The 14008-nt window shown below is 33.4% G+C and overlaps 2 protein-coding genes across 3 annotated transcripts; both read left to right on the plus strand.

Moving 5' to 3' along the window:
• Positions 5361 to 8551, plus strand: LOC104778039 (protein DETOXIFICATION 42-like). Of its 2 annotated transcripts, none has more exons than XM_010502403.2 (13): positions 5361 to 5609; positions 5739 to 5883; positions 5973 to 6094; positions 6198 to 6422; positions 6518 to 6702; positions 6786 to 6921; positions 6997 to 7093; positions 7180 to 7280; positions 7388 to 7551; positions 7642 to 7713; positions 7874 to 7990; positions 8065 to 8282; positions 8374 to 8551. In XM_010502403.2, exons 2-13 carry the CDS (start codon positions 5813 to 5815, stop codon positions 8414 to 8416), a joined length of 1551 nt encoding a protein of 516 aa, XP_010500705.1. In that variant the 5' UTR covers positions 5361 to 5609; positions 5739 to 5812; the 3' UTR covers positions 8417 to 8551. The 2 variants fall into 2 exon arrangements, with proteins under 2 accessions (XP_010500705.1, XP_010500706.1); XM_010502404.2 differs by having other exon boundaries at positions 5362 to 5609; positions 5683 to 5883.
• Positions 8724 to 11710, plus strand: LOC104778038 (protein DETOXIFICATION 42-like). Its single transcript, XM_010502399.1, has 12 exons — positions 8724 to 9150; positions 9219 to 9340; positions 9444 to 9668; positions 9748 to 9920; positions 10000 to 10135; positions 10224 to 10320; positions 10404 to 10504; positions 10594 to 10757; positions 10842 to 10913; positions 11041 to 11157; positions 11245 to 11462; positions 11568 to 11710. Exons 1-12 carry the CDS (start codon positions 9083 to 9085, stop codon positions 11608 to 11610), a joined length of 1536 nt encoding a protein of 511 aa, XP_010500701.1. The 5' UTR covers positions 8724 to 9082; the 3' UTR covers positions 11611 to 11710.

Genomic DNA, 14008 nt, shown 5'->3' on the forward strand with positions numbered 1-14008 from the left:
CTAAAAATATATTAGGTTTTATGAATTCTTGTCTAAAACAAAAAAAAATAAGAACTTTGTACAAAATTTTATCAAAGTGATGAAAATAAACAAATTACAATAATTGTATACAATATAAACAATGTATTTTGTTTAAATTTATGAAACTCATATGCAACATTTATTTGACTGTTAGATTTCAAATTTAAAATTGTATATATTACATTGATTATAGTATGACTGTGAATTAGAAAAATTTCAATAGATTCGAAGTTATTAGATTAAAAATATTTTGATTTATTAGTGAGATTAATGTATATTAATGATATTAATCGAATGAATTTAAAATACTTTATACTATCAAAATTCAAATTGTTAAATATTTATTCTATCTTTGAATAATATGGTAAGAACTTCGTAAGTATTTTGATGTGCATACAAAAATGTTATATACATGAATTTGGTTAACCAAAAAAGTATATAAATTTGTATTGATGTATTTATTAAAGTAAATGTAAATTTCAAATTACAATAGAAAAACTTACAACTTTGACATACCTAGACAATTAATGAATAAATAAAATTATAAATTGGCTAAAAAGTCAATAAAGCTAAGTTATATGATTTAATTAAAAATATTTGTGAGTTTTTTTCTTTGGAGAAATATACAAATTTAATTTTAAATTGAATTCGATGTTTCGAGTATGGTAGTGGATTAATCGGTAATACGATATGTAAAAGTGGGGTAAAGAATCCATTTTAGCGTGTATAATTTTAAAAGTGTATTTTTATATTTCAATTTTAACATCGTGTCGATTCTAACTCGAATAAAACAATTTTCAAATAAACTATTTGAGCAATCAAATTTTTGTCAAACTCAACATTAACCGGAATAATGTTGGTCAATCATGGTGATGAGTCCTATCCTATGTCACATGTGCACTTCCTACCTAGTCAAGGCAACATGTATAGGACTTTAATCTCTCTAGCCCTTTTCATTTCATGTCCAGATTATGTTATGTTGAGTTAAATGACACATCAAAATAATCTAATTTTTTATTTTTTTTTTAGTTCAAAAATTTTTTCTTTGGTATTTATTTTATTATTGTTTTTTTTTCTTTTTCAAGATGAGTGTGTATTTTAATTTTGGCGAAAACATATATAGTAAATTGTATAGAAATATATATTAGGTTAATGAGCTATTTTCCCATAAAAAGTATGGCATCAAGCCAAATATATAACTTAAAATATGACACCAGTCTATTGACCAAAATGCATCCGTGAACTATTCACAATCTATATCTTTCTAAAATAATAACTTTCATCTAATTAACCACAGTCCACACTGGTGTTGGTTGATATAAAATTTGTATAACCACTAGATTTTAATCAATGCCACACCGCAAAATATTTTTTTTATAAATATTAAAAATATAAATTTTATTTTTGTATTTATTTAATTTGTTTTGATTAATATATAGAATTTATAATTTTAGATGGATTTTAAGTTTTGTGTTTCGTACTAGTTAGTATTGACGTAACACCTCTCTTTAGCTTATTTGATATCAAACTAAAATATTTTATATTTTGTTAGACCAATCTGTAAAAAAGTAGATAATCATATTTATTTATACTTTAACCCGCTTTATAACATGATCCGCAAAAATTTACATTTTGTACAAATTAAAAGTATATAGAATATTTAAACTATGGCTAATAATTTATTTTAGGATTATTTTAATTATGTTCTTTGGATATTACAAATAATAACTTTATTAAAGTTGATATTTATTCAAATGATAATTAAATTTAAAAACTGTGATTTTGGCAAATGTTATTTTGTACTTCCGAAATAGTTATAGGAGATTTAAGGAAAACACTAAACCGAATGAAACCAAACCTAAACCCAATTTCAACTAGTTAACCACAAACCCGAGCCGATGAAACCCAACCGACCCAACTTACTTCTTCACCCAATTTCTCGAGAGATGAAACCCAACCGACCCAACATTCCCTGTTGATCTGAAGATCGAGATCCTGCTCAGATTGCCAACGAAATCTCTCTTCAGATTCAGACCAGTGTCGAAGACATGGTGTTCCATCATCGTTAGCCGACAATTCGCCGACGCTTTCATGTCCCTGTCTCTGTCTCGACCTCGTCTTCTCTTTACTTTCATCAAAGTTGTTACCTTTCATCATCATCGTCAATGTTAGCAGCCAGTAATATTATTTTGACGATGCCCACAGTCAGATCTGCTTTTCACATAGTCCAGAGTAATTCAGTTCGTGGCTTCCTCTGTTCTTCCCTCCGGTGTCGGTTCGTGGTTTGTATAATCCAACCACTAAACTTGGGCGAGAAGAGCTTTGATTATAAATGTTATATGTACTCGGGATACGACCCAAGCAACTATTAATACAAGGTATTGTGCCTGGAGATGCGTAAGTGCTCTGATTCACTTATTAAAATTGAAGTACTCATGGAGTACGTTGGGAAGTGGTCAACCATCTTCGTACTCATGGAGACGCATCAAAGCTGTCTTTACTATGATTGTAGCTATATTGGATTATGCATTGATGGAGTTGTGTACGAAGAATCTACCTTGGGAACCATGGATATATATATATATATATATCATATACGCTAGTATGAGAGTGAGTATTTTCCATGTTGGGTTTGACTGTCCGAGCAGCTACGTCTCATTAATACACCTGAAATTTTTGCTGGTGTCCTAACAAACTACCTTGGGAAGTTACCTGCGTATGATTCTATTGATGGTGGTTGTTTTTGTTTCGTGGGTTCTTGATGATGTCAAGAATCAAGTTTGGACGACAAAGAAGACTTACGTCTTTCCTTCTTTTACTACTTCAATGTTGTGGGGCTTTAGCTTTGCTCACTGCTGCTGGAGAGATCATCTATGTTCCACTCTTCTTTTCTGATCCTTTTGAGCTTTCCTCATGGAAAGAAGAGTTAAGAGTTTAAGGACTCGTAGATGATATTTAATTATTTGTGATGGTGTTCGTGCCTCTCTATGCTCCTATGTCAACAATAATATCTATTTGTAGCTTTATTTAAGAGGACTGTTGGGGTGACCACTGTTTTTTGACCCTTTTCGAGCTTCTTTATTACTACTACTAGTCTACTAGTACTATGTATAGAAGTAACACTTAAAGAGTTAAAGGACTAGTAAAGGTTTATGTTTTGTCTATCTCCTACTCTCATGTATATTGTCCTTAGTTTAATTAAAGGATTGTTCGATTTCCGTCGTCTTCTTTTTATGCAGTTGTTAAGCTAAAAGGGAAGACTAAACTCGATTTCTCACTTTTCTTGACGTAAGTATGAATTATGAAATATTATACATTTCATACGACAACAAAACAAATTCATCCCATGTAAAAAATAAAAAAATAAACATCAATACGTCAATCTACTTTTTTTTTTTTTTGGTTATATTCTTTTGAAAAAAAAAACATTTCCTAATTTTCAAAGAATTAATTATAAACAAATTACTTCAGAAAGAAAAAAAAATTCTAAATCCCACCGTTAGAAAAAAAAAAAAAACCAAAAATCTACTTACACATAGGTAGCTTATACCTTAGAGGTACATATGGGAAAGGTTTATTTCTAGCAAGTGCAATCAATTAAAACGTCTTAGTGCATATCCTAGGAGGGTATTATATACAACAAATATTGTTTAGAAAAGTGTACATATTCTAAAAAAAGAAATCATTTTTACTTTAAACTAAATTAAATGTAAATATGATTATTTTATCTAACGTTGATAAGACAAAACTATCTTTTTTATATTCTATCTAATCTACCAATTAAAGTATGATGTACAGTAAAACCTCTATAAATTAATAATGTTGGGACTAAGACATTTTATTAATTTATAGTGATATTAATTTATCTATAAATTAATAATTATTATTTTATAGTGTAAATTAATAATTATTAATTTATAGATATATTTTTAATTGTTTATTTTTTAAAAAATTATGAATTGGAACAACTATAACAAAATAAGATTAAACTTTCGGATGTTATAAATTTTATGGTTTAGGAATTGAACTTGTAATATTTAGAAAGCACTATTTACAATAAATTACAAATATTATAGACAAATTGACTTATACACATGAGACACATAAATTCAAATCTATGAATAATAATATCAATTCTCCTATTTTAATAATCTGTCAAATTATCAAATTGTAAATGATGCATATCTAAAAATTAAAACTTTAAATTTAATTATTTGTATGACATGTTATAAAATATTTTAGAGATATCATTATAGGTTGAAAATACAACATTACAATTGTTCTATAGAATTGAGCTTTAGGAGAAACATACACTATTATATCAGTATATATATATATATATATAAATTTACATAATTATTAATTTATGATATTATTGGGACCATATTTTATAAGGAGATTTCGAAAAAAATATTATCTTATTATCTTATCGAATATTGTTAATTTTTACACTGGCCCGACTTGGGACCAACAAAATTTATTAATTTATAGTGTTTATTAATTTATAAAGTATTAATTTATAGAGGTTTTACTGTACAATCTAAAATCATTAAGTCAATTTCATTAAGTCAATATTGTATAATCCTAAAAAAAAAAAAAATACAGGTGGAATAAAACGATGAACATCTTATAGATTTTGTTTATTAAGTACATCTTTCACATTAAAAAAGAAACAAAAATCTCTAATATCTTGTCCAATGTTTCAACTTAAAACACGTTCCACCTTACGTCCTATACGCATCGGCGTAGTCTCAACCATTTATTTTTCTTATTCCATATTTTCTCTACTCCTTGATTTTTGCTTTTCTTTTTTGGTTACTATCAACTTTCCTACTCCTTGATTGTTTCCATACTTTTCATATCATTCAAATTTCATTGAGATTTATTACCAAAACCCTATTTTCAAGGCTGATATATAAACTCTTTTCATTTGGTCCAAACTTCAAACAAAGTGTAACATTCGCCAAACAACTATAGAACAACAACAAAAAAAACTTGAGTATTTTAGTTTGCTGAGTTTTTTCTTTTTCTTTTTTTGTTGGTTTGTAATTTTCTGGGAAATTGTTTCGTGAAAGTTTTTGCTGGGAAATTGTATCGTAAAAATAGTAAAAAGAAAAAGACATACATGATTGACCTCTATTGGTTCAGAAAAAAAGGTGGGTTTATTCTTTTTACGTTACATTTTTTTTGTTATCTTCGTTCTTAATCACCTTTTCGAATTCTACACATTTTGGATTAAAAGTTAAATTCCTTTTCTCTTTGTTTTCTTTCGTAAAGTTTTCATCAAATTGTTGGGTAGCTTTCTAACGTCATTATAATAATCAAGTTTCTTCGAGTTTTCTTTGGTGATTGACATTAACCAAACTTTTAGTGATATACAATTTGTGGTTATAAACAACTTTCTCTTCTTTAATCTCTTCTCTGATCATTCTTCTTTAATTTCTTAAATTTTTTTCAGCCTTTGATCGAAAGCAGAATTGTTATTAGAACAAATTTTGTTATTTCTGAAACCCTCTAGTTATCTGGAGGCGACAACAAAATTGGAGTTTGAGTTTGACTTAAAGTCATCAATAATTTGAATTACTAAGGTAATTGTAATGTGTGGATAGCCTTCAAACCGCTTTATTCCTGAAAATGAAATAATTCTCTCTTTTTTTCTAGGCGCATCTCTCTAATGAATTGTCACCTACCTAACCGAGAATCATTTACTTTGCTAGATTCTGCATTCAGATTCTTATATGTACCTTGTGAAGCTTGGAGACTCAAGAGGAAGCTTCAGTAACATCTCTTAATGATGTCTGAAGATGGATACAACATAGATTTCCCAAGAAACCCTCTTCACATCTTCTTTAGTGATTTCAGGTAAACATCTTTTTTTTTTGGTATAGTAAACATCTTCTTTAGTGATCAGAAAGAAACTTAAAATGGGTTTACATTGATTGATGTATCAGGTCAGTTTTGAAATTTGATGAGCTTGGTTTGGAGATAGCACGAATAGCTTTACCCGCAGCACTTGCTTTAACAGCTGATCCTATTGCATCTCTAGTTGATACAGCCTTTATAGGCCAAATTGGTATCAGCAACAACAATAGTCTTTCATTTGCTTATATTTGTTTCAAAAATGGAGATCATCGGTTAGATCTTTGATCAGTTCTTGTTTATATGATTATTTACAGGTCCTGTAGAGCTTGCTGCAGTTGGAGTCTCTATAGCTTTGTTCAACCAAGTTTCAAGAATCGCTATTTTCCCACTCGTTAGCATCACAACTTCATTTGTAGCAGAGGAAGATGCTTGTAGCTCTCAGCAAAACACAGTCCAAGATCATAAAGAATGTATTGAAACTGGTACTAACAACAATACAACGGAAGAAACTCAAGAATTGATTCCTGAAAACAGTAAAGGTACTTATTTTTTCTACGCAACATCATCACTCCTCTGTTTATTTGTTTTCTTGATCGTAATAATCACTAGCTTGTTCATGTTTTCTTTACTTCAGATTCTTCATCAGATGAATCTAAAGCAGTCAGTAGTATCTTTAGTGTTAGTAAACCTCCAACCAAGAAACGAAACATACCATCAGCTTCATCTGCTTTAATCATTGGAGGCTTTCTCGGCCTTTTTCAAGCCGTGTTTCTTATATCCGCAGCCAAACCTCTCTTGAGTTTCATGGGAGTTAAACACGTAAAGTATCAATCTTTTGGCTCTATATATGATGTTATGAGATATATTGATGAAATGTTTTAAGCATGGTTTGATTTTTACAGGATTCTCCAATGCTAAGACCTGCTCAGAGATATCTATCTCTTAGATCACTTGGTGCACCTGCTGTTCTACTCTCACTTGCGGCACAAGGCGTTTTCCGCGGATTTAAAGACACAACAACTCCGTTATTCGCTACTGGTAACGCCACTTACATATAACATGTTCAAAATCTTTAAAAACAGAACAATATTGATGATCCAATTTTTTTTGTAGTGATTGGAGATGTCACAAACATAATTCTCGACCCGATTTTCATATTCGTTTTCCGTCTAGGCGTAACAGGAGCAGCCACTGCTCATGTTATATCCCAGTGAGTTTTATTTCACTTGTGAAGTTTGGTTAATCTCAAAATTACATCTACTTAAATTTACTAAAGGTTTCCATGTTCATTTTCAGATACCTTATGTGTGGAATACTCTTGTGGAAACTGATGGGTCAAGTTGATATCTTGAACATGAGTACCAAACATCTTCAGTTCTGTAGATTCATGAAAAATGGTGTTGCAACAATACTTTTGAAATATTCAGTGTGTTCACAGTGAAAAGTCTCTCATAAAAGAACACCGTTTGGTTCTTTGTTTGCTTGTGTGATTCTTCTCTCTCAGGCTTTCTTTTGTTGATGAGAGTAATTGCGGTAACATTCTGTGTGACTCTTTCCGCGTCACTAGCTGCACGAGAAGGATCAACTTCCATGGCAGCTTTCCAAGTTTGCTTGCAGGTCTGGTTAGCTACTTCTCTTCTTGCAGATGGATTCGCCGTCGCTGGCCAGGTTTTTAGCTAATGATCTCTCTACTCATTGCATTATTTTTTGGATTATAGTGATGGATCCAAAGTATTAACTAATGTTTTTATCCTTAAGGCAATACTAGCGAGCGCGTTTGCCAAAAAGGACTACAAAAGAGCTGCAGCTACCGCTTCTCGTGTACTGCAGGTACACACAATTTATAACTAGATGTTTTGTGTTTTTACGTGAGAACAAAGAACAAACAAGAACTTTTGTTTAAGATTTGGAAATTTAGTTGAAGATATTATCCACTTAATATGTCGATTTTTGATTAATTTTAAAAGTAAAGGATTAAATCTTGTGACAGTTGGGATTGGTTCTCGGCTTTCTTCTCGCGGTTATACTTGGAGCAGGACTGCATTTTGGAGCAAGAGTATTTACAAAAGACGATAAAGTTTCACACCTAATTAGCATAGGACTTCCGGTAATTAACCAGTTCCTATTAAACCACTAATCAGGTCAAGATATGTAATAATATATGGCTGAAGTTTCCTACAGTTTGTGGCAGGAACACAACCAATAAATGCCTTAGCGTTTGTGTTCGATGGTGTCAACTTTGGAGCATCTGATTTCGGTTACGCAGCAGCTTCACTAGTAATGGTGGCTATAGTTAGCATCTTGTGTTTGCTCTTTCTCTCATCGACTCATGGGTTTATTGGACTTTGGTTTGGTCTCACCATCTACATGAGCCTTAGAGCAGCAGTTGGATTATGGCGGTAAAAAAAATCTCTGAAACTCTCTGTTTCTTGTAGTTAAAAAAAAGGTGTAAAAAAAAAAAGATTGATAAACAGAATGTGATTGTTACAGGATTGGGACAGGAACAGGACCTTGGTCTTTTCTTAGAAGCTGATGAAGAAGGATTTTAAAGGGAGGAGCATGTTTTTAATTGTTCTTAAAACCTTTACTGAGGTTGTAACTAAATAAATAAATAACAAAGAGTATTAGTCTGGAGATATAAATAATGCTAAGCGATTTTACTGCTGCTCTTGTAAGTGTATTAAAGTTGTATCCCAAAATTAGAGGTATATAGTTCAGATTTTGTAGTAAATTACATAGAGATTACAACGAATAGAAATTATTTAAACTAATTTAAAAACTTTTATTGGTACATATATCCTATTCTATCAGACATTGACAATCTTATTTTGTCATAAAATTGTTTTCTGTCACTTTGACTTCAAATTTGTGTTATTTTTTCTTTAGTAATTGACGTTAACCAAACTTTCAGTGATAGAAAATTTGTTGTAACCAAATTTCTCTACTTGTATTTCGTTTACTTCCCAATTCATTTTCTCTATTTGAAGATGGGGATAGGTTTTGACTTAACGATATTAATTTCATCATTAACTCTCTACTTGTATAAGCTCTCTCTTTTTTCCTGGGGCATGTAATGAGGTGTAATAGTACCTAACTAACTGAGAATCATTTATATATATATGTCTGATTTTGCAGGCATATTCTTTTATGTACTTGTGAAACTCAAGAAAGCTTCAGTTACATTGTAATCTCTTTAAGAATGTCTGAACATAGCTACAACACAGATTTTCCAAGAAACCCTCTTTACATCTTCTTTAATGATTTCAGGTAAACTTTTTTGTATAGTTCTGTTTGTAATCATGTTTAGAAACAAATGATTTTCTCTGGTGTATCAGGTCAGTTTTGAAATTTGATGAGCTTGGTTTGGAGATAGCGCGAATTGCTTACCCTGCAGCACTTGCTTTAACAGCTGATCCTATCGCATCTCTAGTTGACACAGCCTTCATTGGCCAAATTGGTAACACCAACAGCTAGAGAGTCTTAGTTTCATTTGCTTATTTTTTGTATCAAAAATGAAAATAATTGGTTTAAATGTTCGGCTCTTGCTATGAGGAATTCAGGTCATGTGGAGCTTGCTGCAGTTGGAGTTTCTATAGCTTTGTTCAACCAAGTTTCAAGAATCGCTATTTTCCCACTCGTTAGCATCACAACTTCCTTTGTAGCAGAGGAAGATGCATATAGTTCTCAGCAAAACACAGACCAAGATCATAAAGAGGGTACTGAAGAAGCTGGTATTAACAATACAAAGGAGGAAGTTCAAGAATTGATTCCTGAAAACAATAAAGGTATTTAGTCAATTCCTTCTCTTGTTTTATTTTGTGTTTTTTCGAAGTAATGATCACGGTTGTTTGATTTTTCGTTCAGATGATTCTAAAACCAGTAGCAGTATCTTTAACGTCAGTCATTCCCCAATAAGGAAAAGAATTATTCCATCAGCTTCATCTGCTTTAATCATTGGAAGCATTCTTGGCCTTCTTCAAGCTGTGTTTCTTATATCCGCAGCGAAACCTCTCTTGAGTTTCATGGGAGTTAAACACGTTAAGTATCGATCTCTCGGGATCTCTATTGATGTTATGAGGTTAAAAAATTACTAAGAATGCTTTAAAACTATTACAGGATTCTCCAATGCTGAGACCTGCTCAGAGATATCTTTCTCTAAGATCACTCGGTGCACCCGCTGTTCTTCTCTCACTTGCGACACAAGGTGTTTTCCGCGGTTTTAAAGACACCACAACTCCGTTATACGCAACTGGTAATGCCATATTTATAATAGGGTCAAAGTACTTGAAACAGAACAAAACTGATGATCCATTTTAACAAATTATCTGATATTTATGCAGTGATTGGAGATGCTACAAACATAATACTCGATCCAATATTCATATTTGTTTTCCGTTTAGGCGAAACAGGAGCAGCCATTGCTCACGTTATATCCCAGTGAGTTTAATTTGCAGTCATCAGAAGCTTGGTTAATCTTATAACCGTTACTTTAAATTTACTATTTCTATGCTCATATTTAGATACCTCATGTGTGGGATTCTTTTGTGGAAACTGATGGGTCAAGTCGATATCTTTAACCTGAGTACCAAACATCTTCAACTCTGTAGATTCATGAAAAATGGTATTGCATAAACTTAATAAGTGTGTTCATAGTGACGTCTCTGATGAAATAAAACCATTTGTTTTTCTCTATATGATTCTTTCTCTCAGGCTTGCTTTTACTAATGAGAGTAACCGCAGTAACGTTCTGTGTGACTCTTTCCGCGTCACTAGCTGCACGAGAAGGATCAACTTCCATGGCAGCTTTCCAAGTTTGCTTGCAGGTTTGGTTAGCTACTTCACTTCTTGCAGATGGGTTTGCCGTAGCTGGCCAGGTTTTTGACACATGATTTCTCTATTCATTGCATATTTTCTCGATTAAGGGCCTAGTTTAAAGTTTTAACAAGTGTTTTCTGAAGGCAATACTAGCGAGCGCTTTTGCCAACAAAGACTACAAAAGAGCTGCAGCTACAGCTTCTCGTGTACTGCAAGTACTGCATATTTTGTTTAAGTTTGTGGATATTTATATAAGCTTATGCCCTACTTAAGCTTAAAAAGATTCTGTTTTCGACCAATTTGAAACTAAACCGAACACTGAAGGACGAAATCTTGTGACAGTTGGGATTGGTTCTCGGCTTTCTACTCGCGGCTATACTTGGAGCCGCGTTGCATTTTGGAGCAAGAGTATTTACAAAAGACGATAAAGTTTTACACCTCATTAGCATAGGACTTCCGGTGATTAATTAACATCCGCTTAACTCTATAATCAAACGAAGTTTATGACATAACCATGTGACTAAATCCGGTTCTTGTTTACTAAAGTTTGTGGCAGGAACACAACCGATCAATGCTTTAGCGTTTGTATTTGATGGAGTTAACTTTGGAGCATCCGATTTTGGTTACGCCGCAGCTTCATTAGTAGTGGTGGCTATAGCTAGCATTTTGTGTTTGCTCTTCCTCTCATCGACTCTTGGTTTTATTGGACTTTGGTTCGGTCTCACTATCTACATGAGTCTTAGAGCAGCCGTTAGATTCTGGCGGTAAAAATATATGAAACTCTCTGTTTCTTGTAATTAAAAAGGATAAAAAAAAAAAAAAAACTGTTTAATTTTTCTAATAACAGAATGTGAATGTGACTGTTACAGGATTGGGACAGGAACAGGACCTTGGTCTTTTCTTAGGAGCTGAAGTTAAAGTGATGAGCATGTTCTAGTTGTCTTAAATCATTTTTATTTCTGATGAGATTTGTATTTAGAAAAAAATAAAATAAAAAAGTTTTGAGTCAGGATATACATATAATCTTATGCGATTACTACAGCTACTCTTGTAAATTCAAGATGTGTATGTTGGTTTTGTTTGGTTTATATTTGGTTTTATTTTATTTTATTATTATTTTTTTTTTGCCAGCAAATTTGGTTTTAATTTAAAAACTTTTTTGTTGAATAAGTTTTATGAATTTTGGTTGGTTTGAATATAAACTATTTGAATTACCTTCCTATTCTTTTACTTCTATTTTAGATTGGAGTTTACAAATTTTCTTTATTTTTGTTTCATAGCAAATACCATTTGTACAAATCAGATTTATGAAAACAGTAGTAGTTTTATTCATATTACTTATTTATTAACTAGACTGATAAAATTCATAATATACAAATATTAAATATTACATAAACAAATCTTAAACAAAATTTATTTTTATTGATTAAAATGTAAATTTCTTTTTAATTCCCAAATAATAGAAGAAAAAACAATAATAAATAGGACATATGTTTAGAACAATCTATTCTCTAACATGATTGGTTCATAGCTACTCTCAATTATTAGTTTAAAAACAAAAAATGAAAACCCAATCATTATTAAACGAAATTATATAAAAAAAAAATTAAAAAAAAAAAGTTGAAACCTTTACGGAACTCCTCTGCCTTTCTTTTCCAATCTCAATTAGCCTTTTCTTTTTCCGATTTGCCGGAGAAACTAAATCTCCGCCATGCCTTCCACCACAACCTCCGCCGCTTCTTCCTCATCCACATTGTTGATGTCCAAATCGGTCACAATTAGAATGTTTAAGTTCGGTAAAAGGATGGTCGAGGTTTTCTTTTATTAATTGGTGTCAAAGCACAAAAGACGGGTTACAATACAGCTTAGACAAGTTAGCAAGTAATGAACGAGTTTAGAATGGACGAGTTAGACGGACGAGTCTTCGAATCCTTCGCTTTTAACCTTTAACGGGTAAACAGCCTCGTCTCTCCTCTTTTCTGCCTCCTTTGGTCGAACGCCGTGCGCCCGCTTTTATAGGGAACTGTGTCGGTTCGTCTATTACAAAAACCAAAATACCTCTTCCCTTCCTGAAGGTTTATTTGGGCTTTCTTATGGGCAGGACCTTTTGTTAGGTTACGGGCCTACCCCTAACAGTAGCCCCCCTCACCTCTAGTTCGTAGTTTTTAAGCGACTAACTATGTTGGGGGTCGAACCTACGACCTTTCTTTTCCGTTGGAATCCGTCGCGGAAACCCAACTTGCCTGAACGGGCGTGGGCCTTCATTCTTGGTCGTTGGGATGTTGATCTTTAGACAAGGTTCGAGAAAGCGTAAGGTCGCGCGTGTGATTACGCGGTTTTCGATTTTTTGGGGTCGAATCATCTTATGCGGTTCTTGAAGCGGGTGAGACCCGGAAACTGTACCGTCGCCGAACGCGTACTGTAATGATTGCGTCTCTAGAATCTTCCTTCCTTCCCTATAAATACCACTTCTCCACCCTTCTTATTCCATCTTCTCAAGCTTTGCTTCCCTCACTCAGGTATTCTTCCTTTCTATTATCTCGTCTCTTTTTGTCAGTTTGTTCGTACTTCGTATTTTTCATTATGACATCCTCCCAATCCGTATCCTCCGACCCTTCCGCCGCTAGTCACCTTCGACGAGCTACCTCTTCCGAATCTGGTGGTTCGGCCAGATCTATTCGTCGCAAGGTTCGGTCTCCGATTTCTTCTGATTCATCGTCGACGGATTCAGATATCGCTCGGCTTGCAACGATTCAACACCGCCTTTCTTCCGACCCAACTGTTTCAAGCTTGTCGGGACTTCCTTTCAGGATCCCTTCCTTGGTTGACAAGCCGTTAATCGATGACCTGTTCTTTCTTGAGGAGATTGATTTCCCTCCGCCGGTTAAAGGCGCCTTTGCACATATTGGTAGATCGACGCTGAAGATTGATTCGGCGATTGGCGCGGTTCGCATTGGGAAGTTGGGCACTAGGCCAAACATTTTAATTCCGTCTCCGGCTCAACGTCCCTGGGATGCTCCTCCCGGCTTCATATGTCTCTCGGAAAAATTCTTTACTGAGTGTGGGCTCACTTTTCCTCTTCCCTCTTTCTTGATGACGTACTTTGCTCGACGTAAGGCGGCCATTTCTCAATTTACCCCAGCGACTTTTCGGAATGCCGTGGGTCTCTTGATTTTGGCCGAGGCTGCAGGAGTCAAGCTGACTTGCGGCCATTTGGAAGAGTTGACGATTCTGAATCCGTCGAATCGGACTAAATCTCCCGAAATTTATTACCTGGGTTCGGCAAAGAATACGACCCTCGTCGAAGGAG

The sequence above is a fragment of the Camelina sativa genome, chromosome 3 (assembly GCF_000633955.1).
Source record: "Camelina sativa cultivar DH55 chromosome 3, Cs, whole genome shotgun sequence".
NCBI classification, from domain to species: Eukaryota; Viridiplantae; Streptophyta; class Magnoliopsida; order Brassicales; family Brassicaceae; genus Camelina; species Camelina sativa.

What these genes read in the sequence shown, in the direction of transcription:
- LOC104778039 (XM_010502403.2), top strand. Translation starts at nt 5,813, where the DNA reads ATGATGTCTGAAGATGGATACAACATAGATTTCCCAAGAAACCCTCTT. An exon ending in CTGTAGATTCATGAAAAATG is followed by an intron (nt 7,281 to 7,387) that starts GTGTTGCAACAA and finishes CTTCTCTCTCAG; the next exon opens with GCTTTCTTTTGTTGATGAGA. An exon ending in CCGCTTCTCGTGTACTGCAG is followed by an intron (nt 7,714 to 7,873) that starts GTACACACAATT and finishes ATCTTGTGACAG; the next exon opens with TTGGGATTGGTTCTCGGCTT.
- LOC104778038 (XM_010502399.1), top strand. Translation starts at nt 9,083, where the DNA reads ATGTCTGAACATAGCTACAACACAGATTTTCCAAGAAACCCTCTTTAC. An exon ending in AACTCCGTTATACGCAACTG is followed by an intron (nt 10,136 to 10,223) that starts GTAATGCCATAT and finishes ATATTTATGCAG; the next exon opens with TGATTGGAGATGCTACAAAC. An exon ending in CTGTAGATTCATGAAAAATG is followed by an intron (nt 10,505 to 10,593) that starts GTATTGCATAAA and finishes TCTTTCTCTCAG; the next exon opens with GCTTGCTTTTACTAATGAGA.